Below are 27997 nucleotides of genomic sequence, written 5' to 3'. Positions count from 1 at the left end.
TTTCCCATTCTGACATTCAGTTTGGAGTTCAGGAGATTGTCTTGACCAGGACCACACCCCTAAATGCATTGAAGCAACTGCCATGTGATTGGTTGATTAGATAATTGCATTAATGAGAAATTGAACAGGTGTTCCTAATAATCCTTTAGGTGAGTGTGTGTATATATATATACATATTTATTATATTCTTATGTTATAATTGTTCAAAACGGTTCTATTCATTAACATTAGTAAATGCATTCTCATATTCACAGTGCATCATCACACTGAGAATCAACGGGTTCATCCAAAAAGTGAAACATTTTGCTTTCAAAGGCTTTATATGGAGTTAGGATGAAAATAAGGTGCATTTCAAACTGTTCTGAGATCAGTGCAGACAGACAGCACACTGCAGGTTAAGTCATGCACTAAATAGGGAGCAAGGGAGCATCGTATAACTCTCCTATAACTGTTCTGAGACCAGTGCAGACAGACAGCACACTGCAGGTTAAGTCATGCACTAAATAAGGAGCAAGGGAGCATCCTATATCTCTTTATGCAGTTAAGTGCGTTCAGTCTAAAACATGTTGCATTCACAGGCTGCAGATGATGTTTGGACCTCTCAGCATGTTTGACACACATGGGACAATGATCATCAGTCCATAGAGTCACAATTTATAATGGATCATTTTATTTGAACATGGTTGGCAGTGATTGGATGATGCTGGACATTTCTTAAATCAGAATTAATTATGATCATTTCTGATGTAACATCAAAAAACATGAATAACCAGCACTCCTGGAAACACAATGAACAATTTGTTAAAAAAAAATGGACTTTCTATAACTTGGTATTATTGACAATTTCAAAAATGAGTCCCTCTGACCACAGATGTGGACATACATTTTTAGGCAAAATGTTATTAAGATTATTTTTTACTTGTTTATGAGGGGCTGCTACTAGTTGCAAATTAAAAGGTCTCAGGAGGAAAAACATGATTTGTTTTTAATGAAACTGAAATAACGCTGACTAACAGCTTCAACAGAAGCAGATGCCAATGATTATTTTTAGAGCAAAGGAAATGAACGAGCCGTGACTGGTTGCTCTTTCTATCCAAGTCGGCGGGTTCTTGGCCAAAACTGCAAACTGAACCAGACTTTGTCCATATTCCAAAAAACTGGCTAAACATGACTATGGATTAGGCATCCCGCAGCACCAACGCAACAGGTAAGAAGCTTTGGAAAAGGGAACAGTTCAATGACATGCATATTTATTCCTCTAAAAATGTGATATAAAATGTATAATAGCATGATATAAGATTCGATCATCCACCACTAATGGTGAGCGTACATATGATCCAATTGAGCATTTCAACTTTTGAATCCATTCTTTTAATAAAAAGTGCTTTAATGTAACAAGATATTGAATATAAAATGGCAGAATATAGAGATATAAAATCCTATCCTTGCATCAAAACATTAAACAATATTTATATAGCAATTTATTTGCATAACCTATTTATATATTTACTTAAAACTCTGTACATTTAGAAGACATTCACAACAAGGCAATCATTGGAAAACAGCATGAGATATATTTGGATAATGCTACATATAAATATTGATACAAATAATAATAGACACTGGCACAATTGAACATGATAGTAGATACAAATGAGCTTATTTGACATCTTGTTCTAATCACATGTAGGTACATACGAGTTTTTTACGCATTCTGCAGTCAGTTTTTGGAGAAATGCCTTCATCCTTTGATAGAAAACTGTGGAATTGGTGAGTTCTTGTAATTCACATGGATATTTTTCAAAGCATTTCTAGGGAAGCAATCCAAATAATAAACCCATTACATAATGCCTACACGTTATATGTTATCACATACACATATTGTGATATTACTTTAACTTACATATTCCATATATTTGGTTTTATAACGCTTTATCCTTATCAGGCTTTGATCGGTAAAGTTTTCTTCATGCAGGAGAACATTCATCTCCAACAGATAACAGTCAATAAACTTATTTGTGCACCCCTGCAGACAAACCAAGAGTTAGCACTGAATTCATGTTAAGCAGTGCTAATAATTAGAGTTGGTCAAGATATTGTTTAGCATTTTTGGATTTGTATAAATGAATGATTACAGATGAAAAACGAATATGATGTTTTTAATAGTTATTAAATGAACTTACAGTCATATTTTCATTATATGGTGTGTACATGTGGGCATCAGACCTCTGGAAAACATAAACAAATGAACAATGAAATGTTAACCCGCCGCTCTATTAAATGACGTTTCCTAGTATTAGGAATTCTAGTCTTACACGTGCAAAAATGTGTCAAATTATTTCCTGACTGACTTTAATTTCTGCGGCACAAACAGAACTGTTAAAATAACCATTGTTTTCAAACAGGTTTCTGGAATAGGGCTGGGCATCGATGCATGGTTCCCTTCCGATTCACAAGCTCTTGATTCGATTCCAGTTCATAAGTGCATATTTCATGTGTATTTGCATTACATATGTAAGAAATTATCTCTTGACTCATGCTGCTAATCATACAGGGGACCTTCCAACAAGGTGTAATATGAAAATAATAATAATAATAATAAAAATGTTAGCACTCATTTTTCATCATTTTGTTCACATTTTAGCTTTTTAAAAATTTATAAATCCTTGTAATCCATCATATTTATGATTAGTATAATTTGTACTGTTTACAAGTATTTACATTGATATGTAAAACATGTGCTACAACGGTACTGTCGCTTTAAGAGTAGCGGCATTTCAGCGTCTGTCTCAAATAAGTGTTTTTACTGAGTGCATATTAATGAGAGTGGGGTCGAACTGCTTCTTTACCGTGTCCATGCTACTGTATGTGTGATTAGAATGAAATGTTTCTTTTTTGTTGTTTTTAATCAACAACTGACAGTAACGTTTAAAACATTGAGCCGGCACACTGATGAGCCAAAATATTATGACCACTCACAGGTGAAGCAAATAACATTGATCATCTCCTAACAAGGCCACATGTCAAGGTCTGGGTAGATTAGATGTAAGCGAACAATCAGTTCTCGTAGTCAATGTGTTGAATGCAGGAGAAATGGGCAGGAGGAGTGAAGACCTGAGCCCCTTTCAACAGGACCAAATTGTTATGGCCAGACGACTGGGTCAGAGCACCTCTGAAACGGCAAGGCTTGTGAGTACCTACCGACAGTAGTCCAAGGAGGGACAAATCACAAACCGGCGCCCAAGGCTCATTGATACGTGAGGGCAACAAAGTCTATCCCGTCTGGTCCGAACCGACACAAGGTCTACTGTTGCACAAGTCACAGAAAATGTTAGCCGTAGACCGGTCAGAGTGCCCACGATGACCCCTGGTCACCGTCGAATGAGCCTACAATGGGCATGCGAGCTTCGGAACTGGACCTTGGAGCAGTGGAAGAAGTTCGTCTGGTCTGATGAGTCCTGTTTTCTTTTACATCACGTGGACAGCTATGTCCATGTGCGCCATTTACCTGGGGAAACTTTGGCACCAGGATGCACTGTGGGAAGACGAGAAGCCGACGGAGGGAGTGTGATGCTCTTGGCAATGTCCTGCTGGGAAACCCGGCCATTCATGTGGTCGTCAATTTGACACGTGCCACCTACCTAAACATAGTTGCAGACCAGGTACACCCCTTCATGGCAACGGTGTTCCCTGATGGCAGTGGCCACTTTCAGCAGGAGAATGCACCGATCCACACTGCACACATTGTTCGGGAATGGTTTGAGGAACATGATGAAGAGTTCAAGAGGTTGCCCTGGCCTCCAAATCCCCAGATCTTAATCTGATTGAGCATCTGTGGGATGTGCTGGACCAACAAGTCCGATCCACGGCAGGTCCACCTCACAACTTACAGGACTTGAAGGATCTGCTGTTAATGTTTTTGTGCCAGATACCACAGGACACCTTCAGGGGTCTTATAGTGTCCATGCCTCGGTGGGTCGGTGCTGTTTTGGCGGCAAATGGACGACCAACATCATATTAGGCAGGTGGTCATAATGGTTTGGCTAATCGTGTACATTAAAAGAGACATTATTCAATGGCAACATTTTTACTATCAACTTCTTTGCCAGTTTAATCACTGGTGAGTGAAATCTCAACATATACCAGCCAGTGGAGACATTTTTTGTCCAAATTTGTACCCTTAATAATTAAAAAATAACGTTTATACTTAGAAGAAACCATTTTATAATATGAAATAGTTAATGAAATTTTAACATTGTATTTTATTATTTATTCAGTCATGACATGATATTCAGGAATTAGGATTGTGAGTAGTACATATGATGCACCAAATGACAAAACAATTTGATGACCTGTGATTTATGACCTGACGGGTGTACATTTGACCTTTGCTTCTGTCCCCCATGAATTCAATTTAAAATGTATCTTTAGAACAAATCATCTTAATTTTTTTCCGATTAAAAATCATTTCACACCCCTCGGGTGGGAGGGGTTTCAGTTAAACACAAATCCAGGTTTTTAATTCCCAACATTAAAGTGTCATATCTCTTAGGAAATGTTTTTAAATCTGTTTATTGCTGTTGGTGTGGGTCAGGATAAGGAGGTGTTTATGACCCAACATTAATGGGTCGCATCGGGGGTGTTTGCATTCCGTGGGTAAAATAATTATCTGCGTTTTAAAATCTAAAGTGGTTTATTGCTTTTGTTGTGGATTAAAATAAGGTGTTTACGACCCAACTTTAAGGGGTTGTCGGCCAAATGTCCTGCTGTGTTTAGGAAGTTTGTGTTGTCAGATCTCTGATCTGGTCTCTCTGAAGTAGAGGTCTTCACAGGTTCACCCGACCCGAGGACCCGTACAGATTCCATATGTTGGAACTGGGCAACTGAACTGGAAATACAAGCAGCTGCAGATTTGTTTCTCTATATTTACATACAGTCATAAAAGTGCCTCAGATATTGCACATCCAACATAACTCAAACATTAGAGCAATTTACTCCAATCATCGCAGTGAGTGTCATTATGAAATTGTTGACTGTCAAAAGTTCACCGAGAGAATGTCAAACAAAGTGCAAGTTCTCCAGATGTCAATGATGAAAATGATTGAAGTAAACTTAAAAAGTACATTGCTCAGAAATATGCAACCAACGAGCAACATCGTATCAATGTAAAAGAACAGAGCAGACAGAGATATGACAATAATGAGGAACATAGATTGTTTTTAAACAAGTGATGAAAAACATTGTCCATCCATCTATCTTCAACCACTTATTCAAAGTCGGGTCGTGGGGGCAGCTACTCCAGCAGGGGACCCCAAACTTCCCTATCCCGAGCCACATTAACCAGCTCTGACTGGGGGACCCCGAGGCGTTCCCAGGCCAGTGTGGAGATGTAATCTCTCCACCTAGTCCTGGGTCTTCCCCAAGGCCTCCTCCCAGCTGGACGTGCCTGAAAAACCTCCCTAGGGAGGCGGCCAGGGGGCATCCTTACCAGATGCCCAAACCACCTCAACTGGCTCCTTTCGACGCAAAGGAGCAGCGGCTCTACTCCGAGCTCCTCACGGATGACTGAGCTCCTCACCCTATCTCTAAGGGAGAAGCCCGCCACCCTTCTGAGGAAGCCCATTTCGGCCGCTTGTACTCGCAACCTAGTTCTTTTGGTCATGACCCAGCCTTCATGACCATAGGTGAGGGTAGGAACGAAAATTGACCGGTAGATCGAGAGCTTTGCCTTCCGGCTCAGCTCTCTTTTCGTGACAACGGTGCGATAGAGCGAGTGCAATACCGCCCCCGCTGCCCCGATTCTCCGCCCAACCTCCCGCTCCATTGTCCCCTCACTCGTGAACAAGACCCTGAGGTACTTGAACTCCTTCACATGGGGCAATACCTCATTCCATTGTATGAATCAGAAAGAACTGATTAGAAACAAGTGTGCAAATGATGAACAATATCGTATGAAAGTGAAAAAACAAAGCAGAGAGAATTTGTGCAAGATTGAAACAAGCTGTCAGAGATAATTATGCAAACAATAAACAGTATCAAAAGGAAACAGCTGTTTAATAATTGTCAATAATAGAAAACAAATGCTTTTGCACAAATACAAAACAGACTTTGTATGTTTTGTGTGTCATCGTCTTATTTTTAGACACCAAGAACTAAAATGTAATGAAGAGAAATATACAAGAAAAGGTTCAGTTTTTGGCATGATTTCTAAGCAATGTATGACTCACAGTCAACAAATGTGCCGCAGACTGTCACATTATAAAGGGGTCCAGATGTGCCCTGTGGATTTGTTACAGATGTCGCTATGTGGAGAGATTACATCTCCACACTGGCCTGGGAACGCCTCGGGGTCCCCCAGTCAGAGCTGGTTAATGTGGCTCGGGATAGGGAAGTTTGGGGTCCCCTGCTGGAGCAGCTGCCCCCGCGACCCGACTTCGGATAAGCGGTTGAAGATAGATGGATGGACAATGTTTTTCATCACTTGTTTAAAAACAATCTATGTTCCTCATTATTGTCATATCTCTGTCTGCTCTGTTCTTTTACATTGATACGATGTTGCTCGTTGGTTGCATATTTCTGAGCAATGTACTTTTTAAGTTTACTTCAATCATTTTCATCATTGACATCTGGAGAACTTGCACTTTGTTTGACATTCTCTCGGTGAACTTTTGACAGTCAACAATTTCATAATGACACTCACTGCGATGATTGGAGTAAATTGCTCTAATGTTTGAGTTATGTTGGATGTGCAATATCTGAGGCACTTTTATGACTGTATGTAAATATAGAGAAACAAATCTGCAGCTGCTTGTATTTCCAGTTCAGTTGCCCAGTTCCAACATATGGAATCTGTACGGGTCCTCGGGTCGGGTGAACCTGTGAAGACCTCTACTTCAGAGAGACCAGATCAGAGATCTGACAACACAAACTTCCTAAACACAGCAGGACATTTGGCCGACAACCCCTTAAAGTTGGGTCAGTAAACACCTTATTTTAATCCACAACAAAAGCAATAAACCACTTTAGATTTTAAAACGCAGATAATTATTTTACCCACGGAATGCAAACACCCCCGATGCGACCCATTAATGTTGGGTCATAAACACCTCCTTATCCTGACCCACACCAACAGCAATAAACAGATTTAAAAACATTTCCTAAGAGATATGACACTTTAATGTTGGGAATTAAAAACCTGGATTTGTGTTTAACTGAAACCCCTCCCACCCGAGGGGTGTGAAATGATTTTTAATCGAAAAAATATAAGATTCTTTGTTCTAAAGATACAGGTGGTACCACACTGATCAAAAAGTGACTTACATTATTTGCGTTGAGTCTTAGTCCTGTGTCAAATGTCCTTTTTTAGTTTTTATCATATTTAGTCAATCTTATCCTATATTTTTAGTCAAGTTTTAGTTGACGAAGTCTGGACATTTTAGTTTTAGTCAATGAAAACTGTTGACATTTTAGTGATATTTCAGTAACATTTAGTCATATTGGCATTTTAGTCTCTGAACACTGTAACCTTATTTAGCCATAAGAGTATTATTGATAAGCATTTGTCTATCTAGTCTATCCAAAACCAATATATATATATAATTGTGGCAGGGTGGAGGGCGGGGCCGGGTTGTGATTCGTAATCATGCTAATTAGCCCTTGAGAGGGATAAGGGCCGACCGAAGACGGCAGTGGGACAGAGAGAGAGATTTAAGGACAGCTGTCCGACACGTGTGTGTGTGTGTGTGTGTGTGTGTGTGTGTGTGTGTGTGTGTGTGTGTGTGTGTGTGTGTGTGTGTGTCTTTTTGGTTCAGTTTTATAGTATACTATTATTTAAATTGTCAAGCCTGTTCTCACCTCCTCCTTTCCCATTAATCCCTTTACACTGGTGCCGAAACCCATGAAGGAGGAGGAATGCGACATAGGACGAACAACTGCCATACGCGAAGGGAGAAGGGGCTCCTAGCCGACCGCCTGGAGCGGTCAGTGCCAGGGGCGGGGGAGACACTTACCAGCCGCTAAACACGTCGGGATCGTGATGACCGCGAGCGGGGAGGGGCTCTCGGGGAGGCGTGGCTGCCGTCCATTAGAGGGTGGAGGATTGGCCGAGGACCAAGTTACGTCGTATCGGAGAACCGGAGAGAAGACCTAAGTGTTTTATTTTTTAAATGTTTTGTTAATTTGGCATGATCGCCGTTATGGTGTGTAGGTGCCCATTTTTTTTTAGTTTCCCTCCACTTGTCCCCTCCCCAGATCCAGGTAGATGGGGATGACCTGCCGGCAGATGTGGCGCTAGGCACGGGAGGAGAGACGAGCTTCTCCATGATAGAGTGCGCATCAGCCGGCGGAACCTTAAATCTCTCCCGGTCTCGACTCCCGCTCAGATTGGGTCTCTTCCGCGACTGGATGAAGTCTTATTTACATGTCACACTCCCATATTATATGAACTTTAAGGATGAAATAAAGATATATCGCCAAGCTGTGATCTGTGTTTCTATCAGACACTCGAGCTGCAGCGCTCCTCTCGTCTCGCGTGTCATCCGTATAGTTTTATACGATCTCAAGTTACGTTAAATGACATCAAGCGACTATTCGCCAACGGAATTTTTTATTATTATTGCCGAGATTTGCAGTTACAAATGACACTCCACCGAGTGCAACGCTTGTAAGTGTACGAAATTTGACGGAGGCGGCCTCCTAGTAATGCTCTATGCAGGATAAACCCTGTAATGCCAAACATTAGCTTTGTTAAACCATTTATACATCATCTTTAAAGTGTAAATGTAAGCTGCTTTGTTGATCATCTTTAAAGTGACTATATTAGCGACGTACTTGACAACTTAATACATTTTGTTTAAATTCTCCTCTACTTAACAGCTACATTTGATATTTAATGCATGATATTTTAGTTAAAATTGCATTGTGTTTGTAACTAAACGAAACACAATACTTTATTTTGGGTCAGAGGAAGGTCATAACACCTGACCAAACACATCATACCATATCATGTACAACAGCCGGAGGGAGGAAGAGGAAGCAAAGGTCAAATGTACACCTGTTATGTCATATATCATCATTTGTCATTCGGTGCATCATATTTAATACTGTTGTGATTTTTAAGTGGACAACATTCAGGTAACGGACTGTTATGAATGGAAAAACAAGGACAGTCCTCATAGTCTCATATCTGAAGTAATACAATAAAATATCAGAAGTGTGACTTACTCTGAATAAATGTTCTGTATCATGTAGTGCGCTCTGGATCTCTTGCAGAGTCTGCGTTGCATGACTGTCAGCCATCGGCATCAGCGCACTCAGACAGCTAAACGCTCATAAACAAAAAGATTTGGTTACAGTCAAAATTCGAATTGATTTTTTTTCAGTGTCTTTACAACCCATTATATTACGAGATCATAAGAAAACACTTACAAAAACACAAATGTAACTCCCGTTATTACGATTCCTAACCCCTCACCCAAACACTAAACCCGACTTTAAAAGGAAAATAGCTTTTGTGTATCACAGAAGAGGAAAAACATCAGGGTTTGGAACGGGACAAGGGACGCATATCAGTCATTTGTAATGCATTGATAAATATGGAATGAGTAAACAAGTGTGTCCTTTAAATAAAGTAAATAAGTCTATCGATTTGTAATTCAGTTTGTTGATTGTTTAGTCTCTACTGGAATAAAAGCCAACTCCTGTGAGATTTTACAATTTCACAAACTCATACGAATTACTACGAGTTGTTACGAGACCCTTTATTTCATTCTATTAAATCATTATTTATAGTTTGGTTCTCAGTTCTCACAGGAGACACATATTCATCTCAGCATGAGACATACTAACACACATCTACTTTCACTATCTGTTATAACAGGAACATCCCAGCTAAAGAATTTGACTGTTCCTCCCTAATGGGAATTCAAAGGGATTGTGTTTTAACATTCATGTCATGATAAGTACTTTCAGATGCAAAGCTTACACTAAACCTCACAAACTACTTTTACAGCATGAACAGTCGACAATAGGGATGTCATAAAATAGTGATTATTGATTAGTCATTTAATCTACATATTTTTGAGGCGTCAATATATTAAAATGAGCTGACATTTAAAATAGAAGCTTACCGGGTAATTTGTGTGTTTTCCAGTTCACTCATTTGGTCTATGTTTAACAGTCTGGCGTAATAGACTGTAAAAGGGTGTGATGTAACATTTACTGAAGCAGGTTACGGTCACACAAACCGGACGAGCTGATGCGGTGAAGCAGATGGGAGCCCAAAGTTATAACGATTTTTGTACTTCAAGAATGAGCAAAGTGACGTTGATGAGTTTGCAGGTTAGTGTATGAAACTGGTGTACCTGCGCAAACTGAACGATTAGGAATGACGACGTTTATCATGCAATTTCTCTGTTTGTAATCTTGAATAGGTTTCATTCAAGCTGTCAAACCACAAAACGACATACATGTAACTGTAAATACATTGTGTCGGCTATATGAAAGATACATATACACAGTATATCATAAATTGATGGCTAGACTGAATCATTTTTGTCCTTTGATAATTTGGTCGACTTTAATAAAAACTTTGCAAGTTGCTCTCTGTGGCACTCCAGAATTGTGACGCTGAGTGCTGGCGGTGTGTGCGCAGGGGCGAAGATTTCACCAAAATGTTGGGGGGGGGCAATAAACATAACAATTCTCAAGAGCAATTTTTGAAGGTTTTTTTTGTTGTTGCCCCGTTTGCATTTGTATTAATTTATTTCTTAAACAATTATTTTAAGAATATATCGTTATATTATTTACAATACACATATTTTAATGATATTTTGGACAACCCCCAACCCGGGGACCCCCCCAACCCCCCCGCGATTTCCGCCTATGTGTGTGCGTATAGAGTTTTGTTGGGCGAACAGCCTTTGCTGTCAACAACAAAAAAAATTAAAAGTTTCTTGCTGTCTACGATGCATTTATAAAATATTTGCGACATAATTTTGGGTCACAACCCACCTGACAACCTGACATGGCACATCCAAATTTTAAATAGTAAAATTGTTTACATTTAATTAGATTTCTTTTTATTATTATTATTATTATAATTTATTTTATTTTGTTGTCCAGTATACTTGAACAATGAACTACACAAACACAATTCTAGAACATTTTGTCAAAGATTGATTTCACTGCATTCTATCCAATTAAATTAGCATAATTGAAATTTACTTAAACCATTTGAGTTGGGATACTTCTCAGAGCATTGATGAAACTGGGCAGGAGATTTCCATTTCCCAGCATGTTTGCATGGGACTGGATTGGGAGAACTAATGTTGAAATTAAGTGTTATTTTATGCATTAAACTACACCTGCTAATGCATAAAATAACACTTAATTTCAACAAAAGAAAATTTATTAAATTAAACATTATTCAATTCAGTTTGACTAACCTAATAAAGTTGAGTTAAAACTACTTCAGTAGATTGATTTGACCTAATTAACTAATTATGTTGGCTATGACTTCAGGGCAATGGCTTAATTTTTTAAGTATGTATAAATTATAGATATATTTATAATTGCGTATTTATTTACTAGCTACTTTATCAACCACCTTGAATTTGTCCGAGCTCATTGCGATGCATTGTCTCCTCTGCAAAGGACAAATGCGAAACTGACAGTGAATTTGGCCAAAAAAAGAGTCTTGTAATTAAAAAGATAATTATACTGCCTTTTACGGTACATTCTTAGGAACAAAGTCTATGTGACTCAAATGCTGGCTTTTATAATGATCAAAACAATCCTAGACTAATAATGAGCAAACTGTACACAAGAAAGCTTTTTATGATTGACATCCTACCTATTATTTCCTAGGACCACCAAGCTTACAACATGGGCTATAACAGATAATAGTGTTGTTTGCTCCTAGCAAAGTGAAATTGAGATTGCCAGTTCATATTACCAGCCGTGCTTGAGTATCATCGATGGTGCATTTAGGATACCACATTGCACACTGAAGTATTGATTTACTTTATCAAGCTCCCACATGCTTTTATGATTTATATTCCAGCTCTGGCACAAAGGGCTTTCAGTAGATGTGTACTTGGCAATGGCAAACCGCCAAGCTACCAGATTCTTTGAGGACAACGGCAGATTTTTCTGATGTGTTATTGCTCATGTCAATGTGTCATTGCATCAGTATTAGATTATATAAGTCAAGAAGTCCAACTGTGCAAATGGTTGTTTTCTCTATCAGTGGTTTTGTTTGAAGAAGCTACTCAATATGGTCCTAAATAGGGATAGTATTTGATGAATTATGTCTTTCAAACTAATCTTATTCTTGTAGTAGCAAGTGAACTTGTGTGTAAATTCCATAATAAAAGTACTTCTTTTCTTACCATCGGAGCAATGCAAGCTTGAAGTGTATGTAACTTTGTTTATATGAGCCACATCCGCAGGGGGCAGTCAGCATGCCTCATCAAACCTCACAAACAGCACAGCCGCAGAATAGCCACTATCGGGCCAAATGAGGGCGTGCTATTGCATGCCAGGGCCAGTTGTTCCAACAGTCACTTCCGGGGCTTCATCGTGCCTCCTCTGGGCTTTATCAGGGCCAATGGGCAATGACCTTAGGCCCTCCAATCACCCTTAGACCAAACAAAGCCAACAGGGGATTGAGGCTGGTTCAATTTCAATGGTGGAGTTTCGCCGTTACTATTGGGCCAGTGCGAGCCAGGGCTATCAACTGGCTAGCCTCGGACCTCAAGCTGCAAGACCAAAATCGATCTGTGTTCCCTCCCACCATCGGGCAAATAACTCTTTAAAACACTGCTGCGGTGCCAACATAACACACCCCACCCATTTCACAAACAAGAGGGAAGTAAAAGCTGAGGTATCATGTTATCTAGTTAATTAGACTATCGAGTTTATATTGAATATATGTAAAAATCAAGATAAGTTAGCATTGACAACACATTGACTGTAACTGCCATGGTGTCCCGTGTGGTCTCTCCACTAACAGCGGGACCCAGCATACCATCTATGAAAGTTCACCAAACCATGGAAAGTAATTTCTATCCAGAAGACACGCATTTATTTGTTAAATGTAAAACAGGAAGTAATGTCTCTCTCTTTGGCGTAGGCCCTGTCCGGCGGTCCGAGGGAGTTGTACCCGGAACCGTCATGTCCTGCCGGAGATAGGAGGCAGGGGCGAGGCCGGGACAGGGCTCAACTGGTGGTGATGGGGTGGAGGAGGTTGCCGTGTTAGCACACTGAAACAGCAATGTGATGATTGTGAGCAGACTTATAAAGCAATGGCTTACATGCGATTGGCTAGGAATTACCCAGCTAATGATGTGATGATTTACAGCTGCTAGCCTTCCCGCTAGAACTACGCGGCGCTTCCATTTCTTTGGGCACTACCCAAATCACTAACTGATTTGTACTGTGCCCGCATTTGTTTTTTTTCGAACCTGAACCGTTTTGCGCAGTATACTAGGGTTGTGCCGATGGACGATATCATCGTCCATCGTGATGGCTGACCAACATCACGATGTAGAGCCACCATCGTGATGCCACGCCCCCTTTTGCGAGTCTTGCTAGTGTGACTCACTAATCCTAGTCTCTTCTGTAGTTAACCTAAAAACTTTGCAGGGATTGCTCTGTAAATTAAATTGAGAATATAACTAATGCATATATGCTATTTTAAATACTGTAGTAGCCTTTATGCCAGAGATGTGACGTGTTAGTCTGTGAAAATACCGTGTCAGGCAGGCTACACAAATATTGATCTTGACATTGTTAGCTTCTTGTCTTTTTTTTACATGTCTTACACTGTACATTTAGATTAAAATATTTTATGTTGTAGGCTACAAGAAAATAGCCTTTATTAATGAATTATTAGTAGTTGTAGTGTCTCAGAAAATCTTGCTCATTGTCACATAGCTCTTGTACACACTGAAGCGGCAGTTTAAGATAAACCCAGACCAGCGAACGTCAAATAACTTTTGTCTGGTTAATACTTTTAAAGAAACATTTCCTTGACCATAAATCCATAATGTCAAATCAAATGAAAGAAACAAGGTGAATATGAATAACACATTTATTAAAACATAGAAGAACAAGAAAACGGAAACAACACTCAGACCGAAACTCGCCATTAACATTTCACTTATAATTAGCAGCACAATTAACTTCAGCACAGGCTACAAAATAAATTATATTATTGAAATATTGTAAAGTGGTCATATGAACTACACAAATGAACGTTTAAAAATAATATGCAAAATCGAATAGCTCAGCAACGGATGGCGAAAAATGCGTAAAGTCTAATATCTTTCACCATAGACCATGTTTAAATTTCGATGTTTCTGGCCAGAAATACCAACATATCCACTTTATCTGGTTTTAATAAGCTGCGGATTGGAGTAACTACACTACCCGCTGTGCTGAAGACCCGCTCTGATGGAGTACTGGTAGCACATATGCACAGATATTTCCGTGCTAATCTTGCCATGAACGGAAACCTTTTGTCGTTCGTTTTCCACCAAGTCAGCGGGTCCTCTTCCCCATCAATGGCCATTTCCTGCAGGTACATGGTCATTTCTGCCTCGACCTTTTGCTCATCAGTGAGTGTGGCTGTGGCTGCTCTCTTCGCAAGAAGGCTGCCCAAAGACGGCTTTTTTTTCTTAGGCACAATATATTAAAAAGCCCGGATGAGTACTAATTAGTTGGGCTAGTAAAATAACGAAATTATAGTTTTTCAGTAGAAAAAAAATATCTATGTAAAGAGATATATTAAAATAAAAAGTGCTTAAAAGTGCACAACTCTTCTTAAGTGGAAGAAATATTTTTCCTCCTTACGTGCAACCTATTGGAAAGCGCGGATGAGTCAGTTGGGATAGTAAAATAACGAAATTATATTTTTTAAGAGGAAAATAGTATTTATGTAAAGAGATATATAAAAATAAAAAAAACTCTTCTTAAGTGAAAGCTAAAAAAAAAATGCTTCACGTGTCGTGCAACCTACTGATCATGCCCTCATTTGGCCTGATAGTGGAAACGCGGCTAACGAGGGTTTATTGTAGTACCATATTTGATCACAGATTTCCATTGGAAAACTGAGGGGTGTTGTGGGGTTCGGGAGGGCAACAGACTTTCTGCCCCACGTTCTTGAATATCTATATCAAACATTGTTTAACAGAGCTTTCAGCTACTTTACGACTTAAAAATAGGATAAAACTGATTTTAAATGCATATGTCAGCATTTTGAGCACATTTTCAGGCAAACAAATTATATTATTGTCAGTTTACAGTATGGATCTATGTTTTCAAGTGGATGAATATTTAGGTGGGATCTGTCCTACCTGTCCATTTAGATGAGCCATGTCTATAATTGTGATTAATTAAATTAATGTCGGCATGCCATGTAAGTAATTTGATTAAAAGATTGCATTGACTGACATCCCTAAATGTAATACAATTTATTAATAACAATTAATAATGCTCACTATTGTCACAAAAATGTCAAAGTGTGTTAAATTAACTTTTATTTCTGGTCAATAACAGTGGAAATATTAGAGAGATTTTTGTAGATGCAATCATCTTAGAAAATGAGCACTCATATTCCTTAGATATACAAAGAGGAAATGAACAGTCGTATTTCTTAGATATACAAAGAGGAAATGAACAGTCGTATTTCTTAGATATACCTCAGAATTAAGAAAGAATTCCAAACCTCTGTGTTCAAAGGACATTCCAAGTGATTCTCAAAGCACCAATGGTTACAACCACATCTTCCAGTTCTCTGTAAAACAACATAAACTCCTTTAATACCAAAAAAATCCCAGTTTATTTGAAAGAGAGAAGTGATAACTTGATTTACTCAAGAATATATCAGTTTTAGGAAGCAGGCACCAAGTTTACAGCCAGTCGAAATGGAAACCTGCCAAACTTCACAAATCTTTAACCAATTAATCACAAAGATGACATTGCCTAATCGCTTCAAAATGAACAACACTTTGCTCTTACAAGTTTTGTCAGACAGTTCGTAACTGTTCATTATTAATAAAGTAAAATGCTGCATCAGCGAACGTGACGTCACAAATATGCATGAGACATATCGTCGTGTATGAAAATTTGCACCGAAATTGCCTCGTTTTAGGAAAGTTTGACTGCAGTTGACTGAAAAAGAATTATGCATAAGCGTTCAGCTCTGTGTGCGACTGAAAGTTTATTGATTCAGTCAACTAACTTATAAACTAAGAATTCCTTGATGTATTTATTCGTTATACTCACAGTAATGTAGTTGCCTTTAAAGTTATTTGAAATGTTTTTAATTGTATTGTAATTTGTATTGTTTGTAAAATAATTAACCTAAAGCCTAGTTACATATTTATATAGCCTAATATAGCTAAATATACCCAGATAGCAAACTGACATAGAATCAACATAGAATCGATGTCTCTCGCGGCAACAACGTTGAACTCTGACGTTGATTCAGCATCTTTTTCCTCATTGAAGTCAGTTGAATCTACGCTGTTCAAGCCATTGAAAACAAATATTAAATCGATCTAAGTGGTTTGCTAACCTCACGTTGAAACAACGTTAATTTCAGTTGGGTGAAACATCGTTATACAATCATTTTCTACTTTGGTTTTTAAAATCACACATTTTTAAAAATGAATAAATCAGCCTATTTTCACAGGCGGCCAAAAGTTTGGAATAATGTACAGATTTTTATTCACCAAAGTGGCATTCAACTGATCACAATGTACAGTCGGGACATTAATAATGACAACAATTTAACAATAACAGTTTCACTTAAACTACTTCAAAGAGTTCTCATTAAAAATCCTTCACGTGCAGCAATGACAGCTTTGCTGATCCTTGTTATTCTAGCGGTCAGTTTGTCCAGATACTCAGGTGACCTTTCACCCCACACTTCCTGTAGCACTTGACCTTTCACCCCACACTTCCTGTAGCACTTGACCTTTCACCCCACACTTCCTGTAGCACTTGCCATAGATGTGACTTGGCGGGCACTTCTCGCACACCTTACAGTCTAGCTGATCCCTCAAAAGCTCAATGGGGTTAAGATCCGTAACACTCTTTTCCAAATATCTGTTGTCCAATATCTGTGTTTCTTTGCCCATTCGAACCTTTTCTTTTTGTTTTTCTGTTTCAAAAGTGGCTTTTTCTTTGCAATTATTCCCATAAGTCCTCCTGAGTCTTCTCTTTACTGTTGTACATGAAACTGGTGTTGAGCGGGTAGAATTCAATGAAGCTGTCAGCTGAGGACATGTGAGGCGTCTATTTCTCAAACTAGAGACTCTGATGTACTTCTCCTCTTGTTTAGTTGCACATCTGGTCTTCCACATCTCTTTCTGTCTGTGTTAGAGACAGTTGTGCTTTATCTGGCAATTTCAAGCATTGTATCGCCTTCATTCTTCAAAACAATGATTGACTGAGTTTCTAGAGAAAGCTGTTTCTTTTTGCCATTTGTGACCTAATATTGACCTTAAGACATGCCAGTCTATTGCATACTGTGGCAACTCAAAAACAAACATATCCAAACATCTTTCAACTGTGTTTGATGTAATGGCAAGTGATTTTCTAACACCAAATAATCAATTTATCATGATTACTCGAGGATAAGATGTTGGACTGATGGCTGCTCTCTAGATTTTATCCGAATGTACTTTTCTCAAATAGTGATGGTGCTGTTTTTTACATCAGTAATGTCCTGGCTATAATTTGTGATCAGCTGAATGCCACTTTGATGAATAAAAGTACCGATTTCCTTCTGAAATAGCAAAAGGTAGGCATTGATAAAACATGATCTTGCTTTGGGTTATATTCAACCTTATATATAATGTCCCTGTGGGACATTGTTCACATTTTCTCCATAATAATTACTATAAAGGTTTCCAAACCTCTCTCTTCTTATTGACAAATTCATCCAGATCTGACAAGAGCACTTAAACGATTTAAATATTTATCTGTTTATCAGCCACACCTATCATATCACTTCTGAAGACATGGATGTTTACTCACCCTCATGCCATCCCAGATGTTTATGACTAGTACAATATTTTAGCTCAGTATGTCCTTTTAATACAAGTGGTTGGTGATAAGACATTTGAAGCTCCAAAAATCACAAACAGTCAGCATAAGCATCATCGATACGACAGCAGTGGGCTTCTAAAGTGGCACGATTTTTATTTTTTTATTGAAAGGAGTAAAGCAATATACAGTGAAACCATGAAAGTTACATTTTCCCTCCATCTAATTTTAACTATAACAACCCCCCTCATCCCCAAAACATCCCTGGGCAGCTTAAATACAACAGAATAACATAGCGTCTGGTTACAAAGTCAAAATATAACCGTTATGTCACTACACCTTTTCAAGGCATATACCCATGCATACCAACCAAAACAAAAGTAATGATGATAAAAGTGTCACTGCTACAGTATAAATGCATACATAAAAGAGAGAGAAGAAAAATGATAATAATAATAATTTTGCCATTCTGTGAGACAAACTACACTGAGGTCGAAACAGCAAATACAACGACACAAAAAGATGTAAAGAGAGAGATACATGGAAAATAGGTTAACTGGGTAATTCTTCTAGGTTTTTTAAATATGACAAAATAGGTTCCCAATTCAAATAAAATCTGTCCACAGATCCCTTTAATATAAATGTATTTTTTTCTAATTTTAAAAAGAACATCACATCATCTAACCAAACTGTTGCAGATGGAGGGGTAGGGGATTTCCAACTTAACAAGATTCTTCTGCGGGCCAATAAAGAAGTACACACAATGATGTCCCTCTGGGTTGCAGTTAAGGTAATTGATATAGTGTCACTGGGAGATCCAAAAATAGCTATTGAGGAACAAGGCCGCAGTGTCACCCCACGGGCCTCACTGATAGTTTTAAAAACAAATTCCCAGTAATTATTTAGAGAGGAGCAAGACCAAAATGTATGTGTCAGACTGGCTGGAGAGAAAGAGCATCTATCACAGGCTGCATCTAACCCAGGGTATATTCTCGCTAAACATTCCTTGCTCAAGTGAACCCTGTGAAGCACTTTAAATTGTATCCCTCCAAAAAGCCTCAGACAACATTATGCCCAGTTCACCTTCCCATTTGGATTTAATTTTATCCAGATTGTACCCTTTCAAAGACATGAGCCGAGAATATAACATGGAAATCAATCCTTTATTATTAAAATTGAGAGTAAGACTATCTAAGGGCGAGGTAGGAGGAAAATCAGGGAAAGGTGGAAATTCGTTCTTAACAAAATTACGAATCTGAAGGTATCTAAAAAAATGGCTTTGTGGGAGGTCAAACAGTCTGCAGAGGTTCTCGAAACTGTTAAATAAACCTTCAGTATATAAATCTTTGATGCATATTAGACCGGAAGTTACCCACTGTCTAAATGCTGAGTCTGTTGTAGAGGGAGGGAACAAATTGTTTTTGTTAATAGGACCCAAAACTGATGCTGATGTAAATTTATAGTGACAGCGAAACTGATTAAAGATCTTAAGAGTAGAAAGTACTACAGGGTTGGATGTGAATCGAGAAGCTTTCAAAGGTAGGGAAGAATACACTAAGGCAGGGAGAGAGGAAGCGTGACATGTTTGTGCTTCAATTAAACACCAATTTGTTTCTGGGCAATGAAGCCAAAATAATATTTTCTGAATATTTGATGCCCAGTAATAATGAGTGAAACTTGGGAGGCCCAAACCACCTGCATCACGGGTCCCCTGAAGATTATGTTTGTTAACTCTGGGGATCTTATTTTCCCAAATGAAAGAGGATATAGTTTGATTAATTGAACGGAGAAAGGATTTGGGCAAAAAAAACGGTAGGAACTGAAACAAATAAAGGAACTTGGGAAGAATTGTCATTTTCACTGAATTTATTCTTCCAGCTAAAGTAAGGGGAAGACTACGCCACCCTTCCAACTCAGCCTTTACTTCTTTGAACAGAGCCTTATAATTGGCTTCAAACAAAGAAGAAAAGGAGCGCGTCATGTGAATTCCAAGATATTTAAAGCCATTTGGAGAAAAACGAAAGGGTAATGATTCTTGTTGAATTTGTAATGCCAAATCATTAATGGGGAAACATTCACTTTTTTGGAAATTTTATTTGTATCCCGAAAAGGTACCAAACCGACCTAATAATGATACAATTAAAGGACAACTAGATATGGGGTCACTAATGTAAAGCAAAAGGTCATCGGCGTATAAAGACACACGATGTTCAATACCCCCCCTCCTAACTCCCTGGAACGCTGTGGCTGTTTTCAAAGCTATTGAAAGGGGTTCAATCACAATGTCAAAAAGAAGTGGGGACAGTGGGCATCCCTGACGGGTCCCTCGTGTTAATGGGAAAAAGTCTGATCGAGAATAATTAGTCCGAATTGATGCCGAAGGGGAATGATATAATAATTGGATCCAAGACATAAAAATATTACCAAAACCAAACTTTTTTAAAACTGCAAACAAATAAGGCCATTCAATTCGATCAAACGCCTTCTCCGCATCCAAGGAGATAACTACCTCCGGATGCAGAGAGGTGCCAGAAAGATACATTATGTTAGCAAGTCTACGAATATTAGAGAAAGATTGGCGACCTTTAATGAATCCCGTTTGATCGTCTGAGATTATCGAAGGGAGGACATGTTCTAAACGAAATGCCAATACTTTACCTAAAATGTTTATGTCGGTGTTTAATAGAGATATAGGACGATACGATTCACACCGGGTAGAGTCTTTATCTTTTTTAAGAAGAAGTGTAATGGATGCTTGCGAAAAAGGTAGGGAGCCTGCCTCCAAAGATTCTTTAAAAACTTCAAAAAGAATTGGTGCAAGTTTCTCCTTAAATTTTTTATAAAAATCGATAGGACGGGGGACGTACCACTCTTCATTGCCATAATGGCCTTACTGATTTCTTCAATCTCAAGGTCACGTTCTAAATCTACTGCCCCATCTGATTGCAAAGTAGGAATATCCAAATTGTTTAAGAAATTTTCCATATCTGTTGTATCTGAAGGGAATTCCGAAGTATATAATGAGGAGTAAAAGTTTTTGAAAATTGTATTAATTTCTTTTGGGTTGCTAACTAAAGTTTGATTCAAGTCTTTTATCTGAGAAATAAGTCGGGAGGCAGTTTGACGTTTCAGCTGATGAGCCAAGAGCCGACCCGATTTATCTCCATATTCATAGTAAAGACCACGCATCCTCATTATTAATTGTTCTGCATGAGAAGTGAATAAAAAATTAAACTTTGTCTGCAAGTCTCTTTCTTTATGCAATTTAGCTGTGGGAGATTCAGAATACTGTCTGTCTAAATCTAATATGGATTGTGAGAGTGTTTGCAGTTCCTTCTTACGTTCTTTGTTAGCATACGATGTATAAGAAATTATTTGACCCCTCAAGTAAGCCTTTAAAGTCTCCCAAAGTAATGAGTAAGACACTGTATCTATTTTATTGTATTCCAGAAAATAATCTATACTAGATGAGACAAAGTTACAGAACTTATCATTGGATAGCAATAGTGGATTAAATGCCCAGATTGATCGTTCTCTGATGTTCAAAGGGAAGTGCAGGTCCAGCACCACAGGTGCATGATCGGATACAACTATAGCTGAGTAGTCAACTTTCTTGACCATTGATATAAATAAGTTGTCTACAAAAAAATTATCTAGTCTAGAAAAGGAATGATGGACATGGGAATAAAAGGAGAACTGTCTACTCAACGGGTTTAAGAATCTCCAAGGATCTACACAGCCATTCTGTTGCATAAATAAAGAAATGGCCATTGCCATATCAGAAACATTACTACAAGTGCTGGATCTATCCAGCTGAGGATCGAAAACACAATTTAAATCCCCAGCAAATAACAAATGATGTGTATCCAGCTTGGGAATTATCGATAGGAGACTATTTGCAAACTGAACATCGTCCCAATTGGGAGCGTAAACATTAACTAAAACAACTGGGACTTGAAAAAGAGACCCAGATACAATAATGTAACGACCATTAGGGTCACAGATTGTGTCAGAAGGTATAAACTGTACTCTCTTATTAATTAAAATTGCCACACCTCTTGATCTGCTATTAAATTTGGAATGAAAAATTTTACTAACCCATTTCTTACGAATTCTATTGTGGTCACCGAGTCTTAAATGTGTTTCTTGTAAAAACAATATATCTGGTTTGAAAGATTTAAGATGGGAGAAAACCTTAGCTCTTTTAACAGGACCATTTAAACCCCTGACATTCCATGTCATAAGTCTCACAGGGTGACCTCTATCCTCATCACCTACATTAACTGTATGATATATAAATTAAAAGCATGCATTAAAAAGCATGGGTTTTGATCCAAAGCAAATTGTAGCCATGAATTGTAAATGACAAAAATAAGATACAAAAAAAACAGAAGTAAACAATCCTGCCAACCGCCCCTCCCTCCCAACCCCCAACCAAGAACATACTATTCCTTAGATCTAATTCCCCAACTGGGGATGATCGCAGATAAAACATAACGAAAAACTTCCAAAGAATGCGAACCAACAAGTTAAGTCATGTACAATGTAAGTGCAGCCCCCTTATAAAACTAGGATCAAAACGGTGTCAAAAATGATATGCTATCCTGCCGGAAAAAGAGAAAACAAAAAAAGGGAGCAAAGGAATGTACGATAAGTCCAGCGCAACCTCGGGTTGGAACATAGTTACAGTATCAGTCTTTTTAATTAAAGTCTATGGAACCGTATGGGAAGAGAAAAAAAAATAAACTCTTTTTTTCTAACTCTTCCTCACCCCGGGAAACCCGAGGCACATTATTCTTCAATCTTCACCCCAATTAGACCGGTAGAACTCGTTGGCTTCTTCTGGCGCGCTGAAAAAGTGTGTTTTCCCTTCGTGAGTAACCCGGAGCCTTGCAGGGTACAAGAGACCAAATCTGACTCCCTTTTCGTAGAGCCGAGACTTCACATCTTTGAACGGCACTCGCTGCCTCCCCAGCTCAGCGCTGAAATCCTCGTGGAAAAACACCCGGTGTCCGCGAAAGAACAACTCTCGCTGTTGCTTACTGAATCTGAGGATGCGATGCTTGTCCTGGAAGTAGTGAAAAAGAACCAGAAACACTCTGGGTTTGGTCTGATTGGCCCTTGCATCGTTGGTTAGGTTGGGTCCGACTCGATGGGCACTAGAAAGAACAAGAGGACTTGTGAAGAATTCTTTCCCCAGTACTTCCTCAAAACATTCAGTCATAAATTTAATCGGGTCTTGTCCTTCAAACTTTTCGGGGATGCCCACAACTCTCATATTAGATCTCCGTGAGCGATTTTCGAGGTCATCCAGCTTTTCCTTCAGTGATATGTTCTCTTTCAGTAGCGCATCCATTGAAGCCTCGACATTCACCAGCCTATCACTGTAGTCATTTAGGCCATCTTCAACCTCGCGAAGTCGTTCGTCATGAGCTTCGTAATATGATTTAACTTGTTCCAATGTCGCGTTCACAGGTGACAGAGCACCAGCCAGTTCTGTTTTTAAAAGAGAGTGAACTACTTGCGTCATATCAGAAAGAAGCACTGACCGAAGCCTTTCGAGATCTTCAGGTAAAGCCGTTAAGCCCTCAGGGAATGGCGCCATATCATCAGTCTTGCTCGAAGCTTCACTGTCTTTGTCGCCAGTTTTATTCCGAAGTTGTTTTCTACTTGTCATTTTTGCTCCACTGTTATTTCAGGTAATGTCAGGTGCCAGATAGTTGATTGTAGTGAATAAATATCGAAAAGAAATGACTAAATGAACAATAGAGGTCGGGAGCTACACTTACGTGCGTCTACTCACGCCATGCTTAAACCGGAAGTCATATTTAAATAATTTTAATGCTAAATCATCACTTCCAGGCAGCAGCAGTATACGCATGTGACGTAATTGCGTTGGCATGTTCACGCAAGAACAGCACATGCGGAAGGGCAGGAGTAGTTGGAGGAACGCTGTACAGAAGCTCAGTTGGTTTTAGTTTAGATCTGTATTCATCTGTTTGTTACTCACAATGGAGTGTTTCTGTGGATGTCCCAACTGAGCGAGAATATTAAATATGCATCTTTTCTGCAACAAAAGCAATAGTATCACTTTAGAAGACATTAATTTTATCGCTGGAGTCGTATGAATTAAGTTTAGGCTGACAGTCTGTGATTTTTGGAGCTTCAAAGGTTGGATCACCATCCGCTTGCATTTTAAGGACCTTAAGAGCTGAGATAGTTTTCTGTTTTTCTTCAAAGGTGTTCTAGTGAAGAAAGACACACACACCTGGGATGGCATGAGGGTGATTTTTCATTTTGGGGAGAACTTTCCCTTTAAGTTCTGCAAACCCTTAGGGACAATATGCTTATAATTACTGTATATCTAAAAAATTAAATTCTCTCATCATTAACTCACCCTCAAGTCATCCCAGATGTGTATGACTTTCCTTTATCTGCAGAACACAAATGAAGGTTTTTAGAAGAATATTTCAGCTCTGTAGGTCCATACAATGTAAGTGAATGGTGACCAACACTTTGAAGCTCCAAAAAGCAATCCATTCAGTTTTGAGGGACAACAGACCAAAATATAACTACTTTTTCATTTTAAGTCACATCAGCAGCCTCCTTGGTAATTCAAGTTTGATAACACTTCCTAGCATCATCTAGCGTCAAGCACTAGGAAGTGTAATCGAGCTAGAAATCATTATAGTGGCTAAAGACTGCAATGGCAAGATGTACAGTGAAAATGGAGTTACATTTTGGTCTGTTCTCACCCAAAACCAACTGGATCACTTGAGAAGACATGGAATAAACCACTGGAGTCTTATGGGTTGCTATTATGCAACCTTTATGTGCTTGTTGGAGCTTCAAAGGTCTAGCCAACATTCACTTACATTGTATGGACCTACAGAGCTGAGCTATTCTTCTGAAAAAATTATTTGTGTTCTGCAAAAGAAAGTAAGTCATACACATCTGGGACTGATTGAGGGTGAGTAAAAGAAATAATTTTCATTTATGGGTGAACTGTTCCTTTCCTTTCAGGGATTCTCTGCAACTGGATCAAGATCTTTGCTCTTGCAGTTCAAGTTATATTTGCATACATCTAATTTTGAAGAGAACTTGCAAGTAGACAGTCATCCATATAAAAGCAGAAAAATGTCTTGTGTGTTGTAGGTTGGACTGGAATAGACATCTGTCCAGGTTGACACAGATTAAGGCCAACATCTGGAAGTTCTCGGTCATTGTAAAGGGATTAAGGGAAAGGAGGAGGCTAGAACCGGTTTGATCATATAAATTATATTTAATCAAGAACTTAAACCAAAAGTCACAAACACACACGTGTCGGTCAGTTGCCGTAAACCGTCTCTCTCTGTCGCACCACCGTACGCAGTCTACCTTCATCCCTCTCGGAGGCTTGATTGGCCTGACTGATTGGCCCTGCCACAGTCTTCAACTGGGGCTCACAGTAAAACAGAAGACCTGCAATTAAAAAAAAGCAATGCAATTCAAATATTGCCATTTTACCCACTTTAGTATCAAATCTTATCTGGTTACTGGATTATTCTCAATACTGTAACAACTCTTATGATGCCTATAAAACATTATAAAGTGTTTGTCTCCTGGGTGATACAGCATTTGAGAAGCTGAAGCGAGGAGCAGTGAGTAAATTGGCCTTTGAAAATGATTGAAAATAGAGTCCTTTCAAATACTGAGGTCATGTGAATTTATATTAAATCCTCTGGCATCAGTTAACAATCTTAATTGAAATAACATGGCATCATTGTGACCTCACAGCTAATGTCCGTACCTTTTACCAGTTACAAGGCAACATGCAGCAAACTTGTCAATAAAATAAATATGTTGAAGAAAAAATGTTAACATGTTAGAAAATAGCAATAAATTGTTTTTATAAATTAATTTACGAGGTATTTATATGTTCTTACCATTTGAGGTTTAATGATCAGCAGGCACTTATTCTGGCGTAATTCGTGTGCATCAGTGAGTGTGCAGGCAACGTTTTTTCCATTGACATCTGTTTTTTTTTTGTCTGCACTATGTACGCTTGCAATGGTGGAAAACTGTGATCAATGATGAGAACGACTTGATCATTCAGTGATGTGATGAGGCTCTGTTGAGGAGTTCCTCCCTAAAGGTGAAAGTAAAGACATCAATCACAGTGAAACTGTATTTCAACAGTCCCACAACTATCATCATCATAAAATCATATTTAATCCTTTAGGTAAAACACAAAAGACACCAACTGTTTCCCAGCACAATGTATAGGTACAGCAGATGACAATATATATATATATATGTGTGTGTGTGTGTGTGTGTGTGTGTGTGTGTGTGTGTGTGTGTATGTGTGTATGTTATATTGTTCTGAGACATATTATAAAGATAACTTGAGACTTTTACCTTTGCCGTGCTCAGTTGGACCTTTGTGAACATTAGTGCAGAAAATGCCACAAGATTTGTCCCTAAAATTAAAACACAGTCTTTGAGAAAGTAAAGACAGTTTTAACATCTATTCAGAAAACTGGCCAGTGTGCAAATACAGCATTTAATTACAAAATGACCCAGCGGTAATGTTTTTTAAAACACTTAAGGATAAAACAATCATCTAAAGTGATATTCAATGATAGACTGAAGAAACATTGTGTAAAATGATGAATAAACGTGCATGTGTGCTTTACCTTTCTCAAGTGACGCATCCACTAGCGTTTGGCTCGATGTAGAAAACCCGCATGTGCAGAACTTCGATTTCTTTAAACAAGTTTAAACAAACCAGAGGATGACTGAGAAGAGAAATCTGGCCAAAGGTCGCGGCCGTTCGGCAGCACACGGCCTGGCCTGCCCACAGGGGAAATGATGGGTTCTCCCGATGGCCAGTCCGCCCCTAAAACAAACGTTATGTTCGGTCGACGGTAGCCTACATGTTGATGAATCAAACACATTCCAACGTTCTAATTCTCATTCCAACGTTCTAATTCCCATTGAAAATGTATCAACGACTGATCCCGACACTTAAAATAGACGTTGAATCGACGTCTCGCCATCTGGGTAGTCAATGCATGGAAGACTACAAGCTTATTTTTCCATGCAAATCTAAACACAGTCAAAGTTGATTCAATGAACATTTTTGCTATTGCATGTTGATATATACTATGCATATGATTATAGATTTGACACTCAGCGGATGGTGCATGCAGAAGAAGATGAAAAAACAATCAAGTTATAAATGCACTGGTCCATTTTAGTGCATTGATTAATACAGCAAGAAAGTTGACTACCCTCAAACTTTTTGATATGCATTAAAAAAAGAGAGCCCTAAAATACTGGTGTGTGTGTTATTGTTTCTTACCATTGCTTTCAGTTTTGGTGATTTATTCCAAAATCCTACGATCAGAGCGAGGAAGAGGGACATTACAGTAATCCGTGCGAGATCTTTGGCAGGCAGCTGCGTGTAGTTCACATGTTCTCGTTATGCAAAAGTCCTTTAAGTAGCCTATACAAGACCGAAACTACTTTATTACTCCAGTAGAATATTTTGCGCGTGTGTTAATAATCCACGAGTTGCACACTGCAGGCTTCTTCTCTTCAGTTCGTACACTGGTTAGATTTAACCTACAGAACAATGACGTCACCGTCTAATTCAGCCCAGCCCGTGACGGAGCTTCTTTCACGTTCACAATCGACATTTCACTTTGCAGTGCAAATACCCTCTTCCTTCAGAGTAACTGAGCAACACCTTTGTTTTGGGTGGTAAACCCCACAATGATTCGGACCCGTGTGAAATCGTTTAAGTCAACGTATAAGTCCATTTGGCCATTGATATAACATGTGCTCGGGATACGATTATCTACAGACCGCACAGGGGTGTTCAAACTGGGCTCCGGGGACCCCCAGGGGGCCGCAAGGAGGTTTTGGGGGTCCACAAAAAAATTTCAGAGGGAATTTTGAT

General features: G+C 38.8%; 1 protein-coding gene across 2 annotated transcripts; it reads right to left on the bottom strand.

The window, feature by feature from the left end:
• Positions 1–666: 666 nt before the first annotated feature.
• il15 (interleukin 15) lies at positions 667–27676 on the bottom strand. 2 transcript variants are annotated; one of them, XM_052127500.1, is made up of 9 exons: positions 26730–27146; positions 26452–26513; positions 25980–26182; positions 25375–25515; positions 15702–15796; positions 9223–9319; positions 2184–2228; positions 1904–2026; positions 667–1811 (listed from the first exon to the last, which is right to left on the bottom strand). In XM_052127500.1, the coding sequence occupies exons 4-9, from the start codon at positions 25435–25437 to the stop codon at positions 1677–1679; spliced, it is 558 nt and encodes a 185-aa protein (XP_051983460.1). In that variant the 5' UTR covers positions 25438–25515; positions 25980–26182; positions 26452–26513; positions 26730–27146; the 3' UTR covers positions 667–1676. The 2 variants fall into 2 exon arrangements, with proteins under 2 accessions (XP_051983460.1, XP_051983459.1); XM_052127499.1 differs by lacking the exons at positions 25375–25515; positions 25980–26182; positions 26452–26513; positions 26730–27146 and adding an exon at positions 27398–27676.
• Positions 27677–27997: the final 321 nt, after the last annotated feature.

The sequence above is a fragment of the Xyrauchen texanus genome, chromosome 5 (assembly GCF_025860055.1).
Source record: "Xyrauchen texanus isolate HMW12.3.18 chromosome 5, RBS_HiC_50CHRs, whole genome shotgun sequence".
Lineage (NCBI taxonomy): Eukaryota > Metazoa > Chordata > Actinopteri > Cypriniformes > Catostomidae > Xyrauchen > Xyrauchen texanus.
This window is presented reverse-complemented; position numbering and strand designations above follow the sequence as displayed.

Excerpts from the sequence above, each read along its gene's own strand:
- il15 (XM_052127499.1), bottom strand. The coding sequence starts at position 27,460 with ATGTCCCTCTTCCTCGCTCTGATCGTAGGATTTTGGAATAAATCACCA. Across the intron at positions 2,229-9,222 it reads ATACAGAACATTTATTCAGA|AGGTCTGATGCCCACATGTA; the intron begins GTAAGTCACACT and ends TATGTTTTCCAG. Across the intron at positions 2,027-2,183 it reads CATATAATGAAAATATGACT|GGGTGCACAAATAAGTTTAT; the intron begins GTAAGTTCATTT and ends GTTTGTCTGCAG.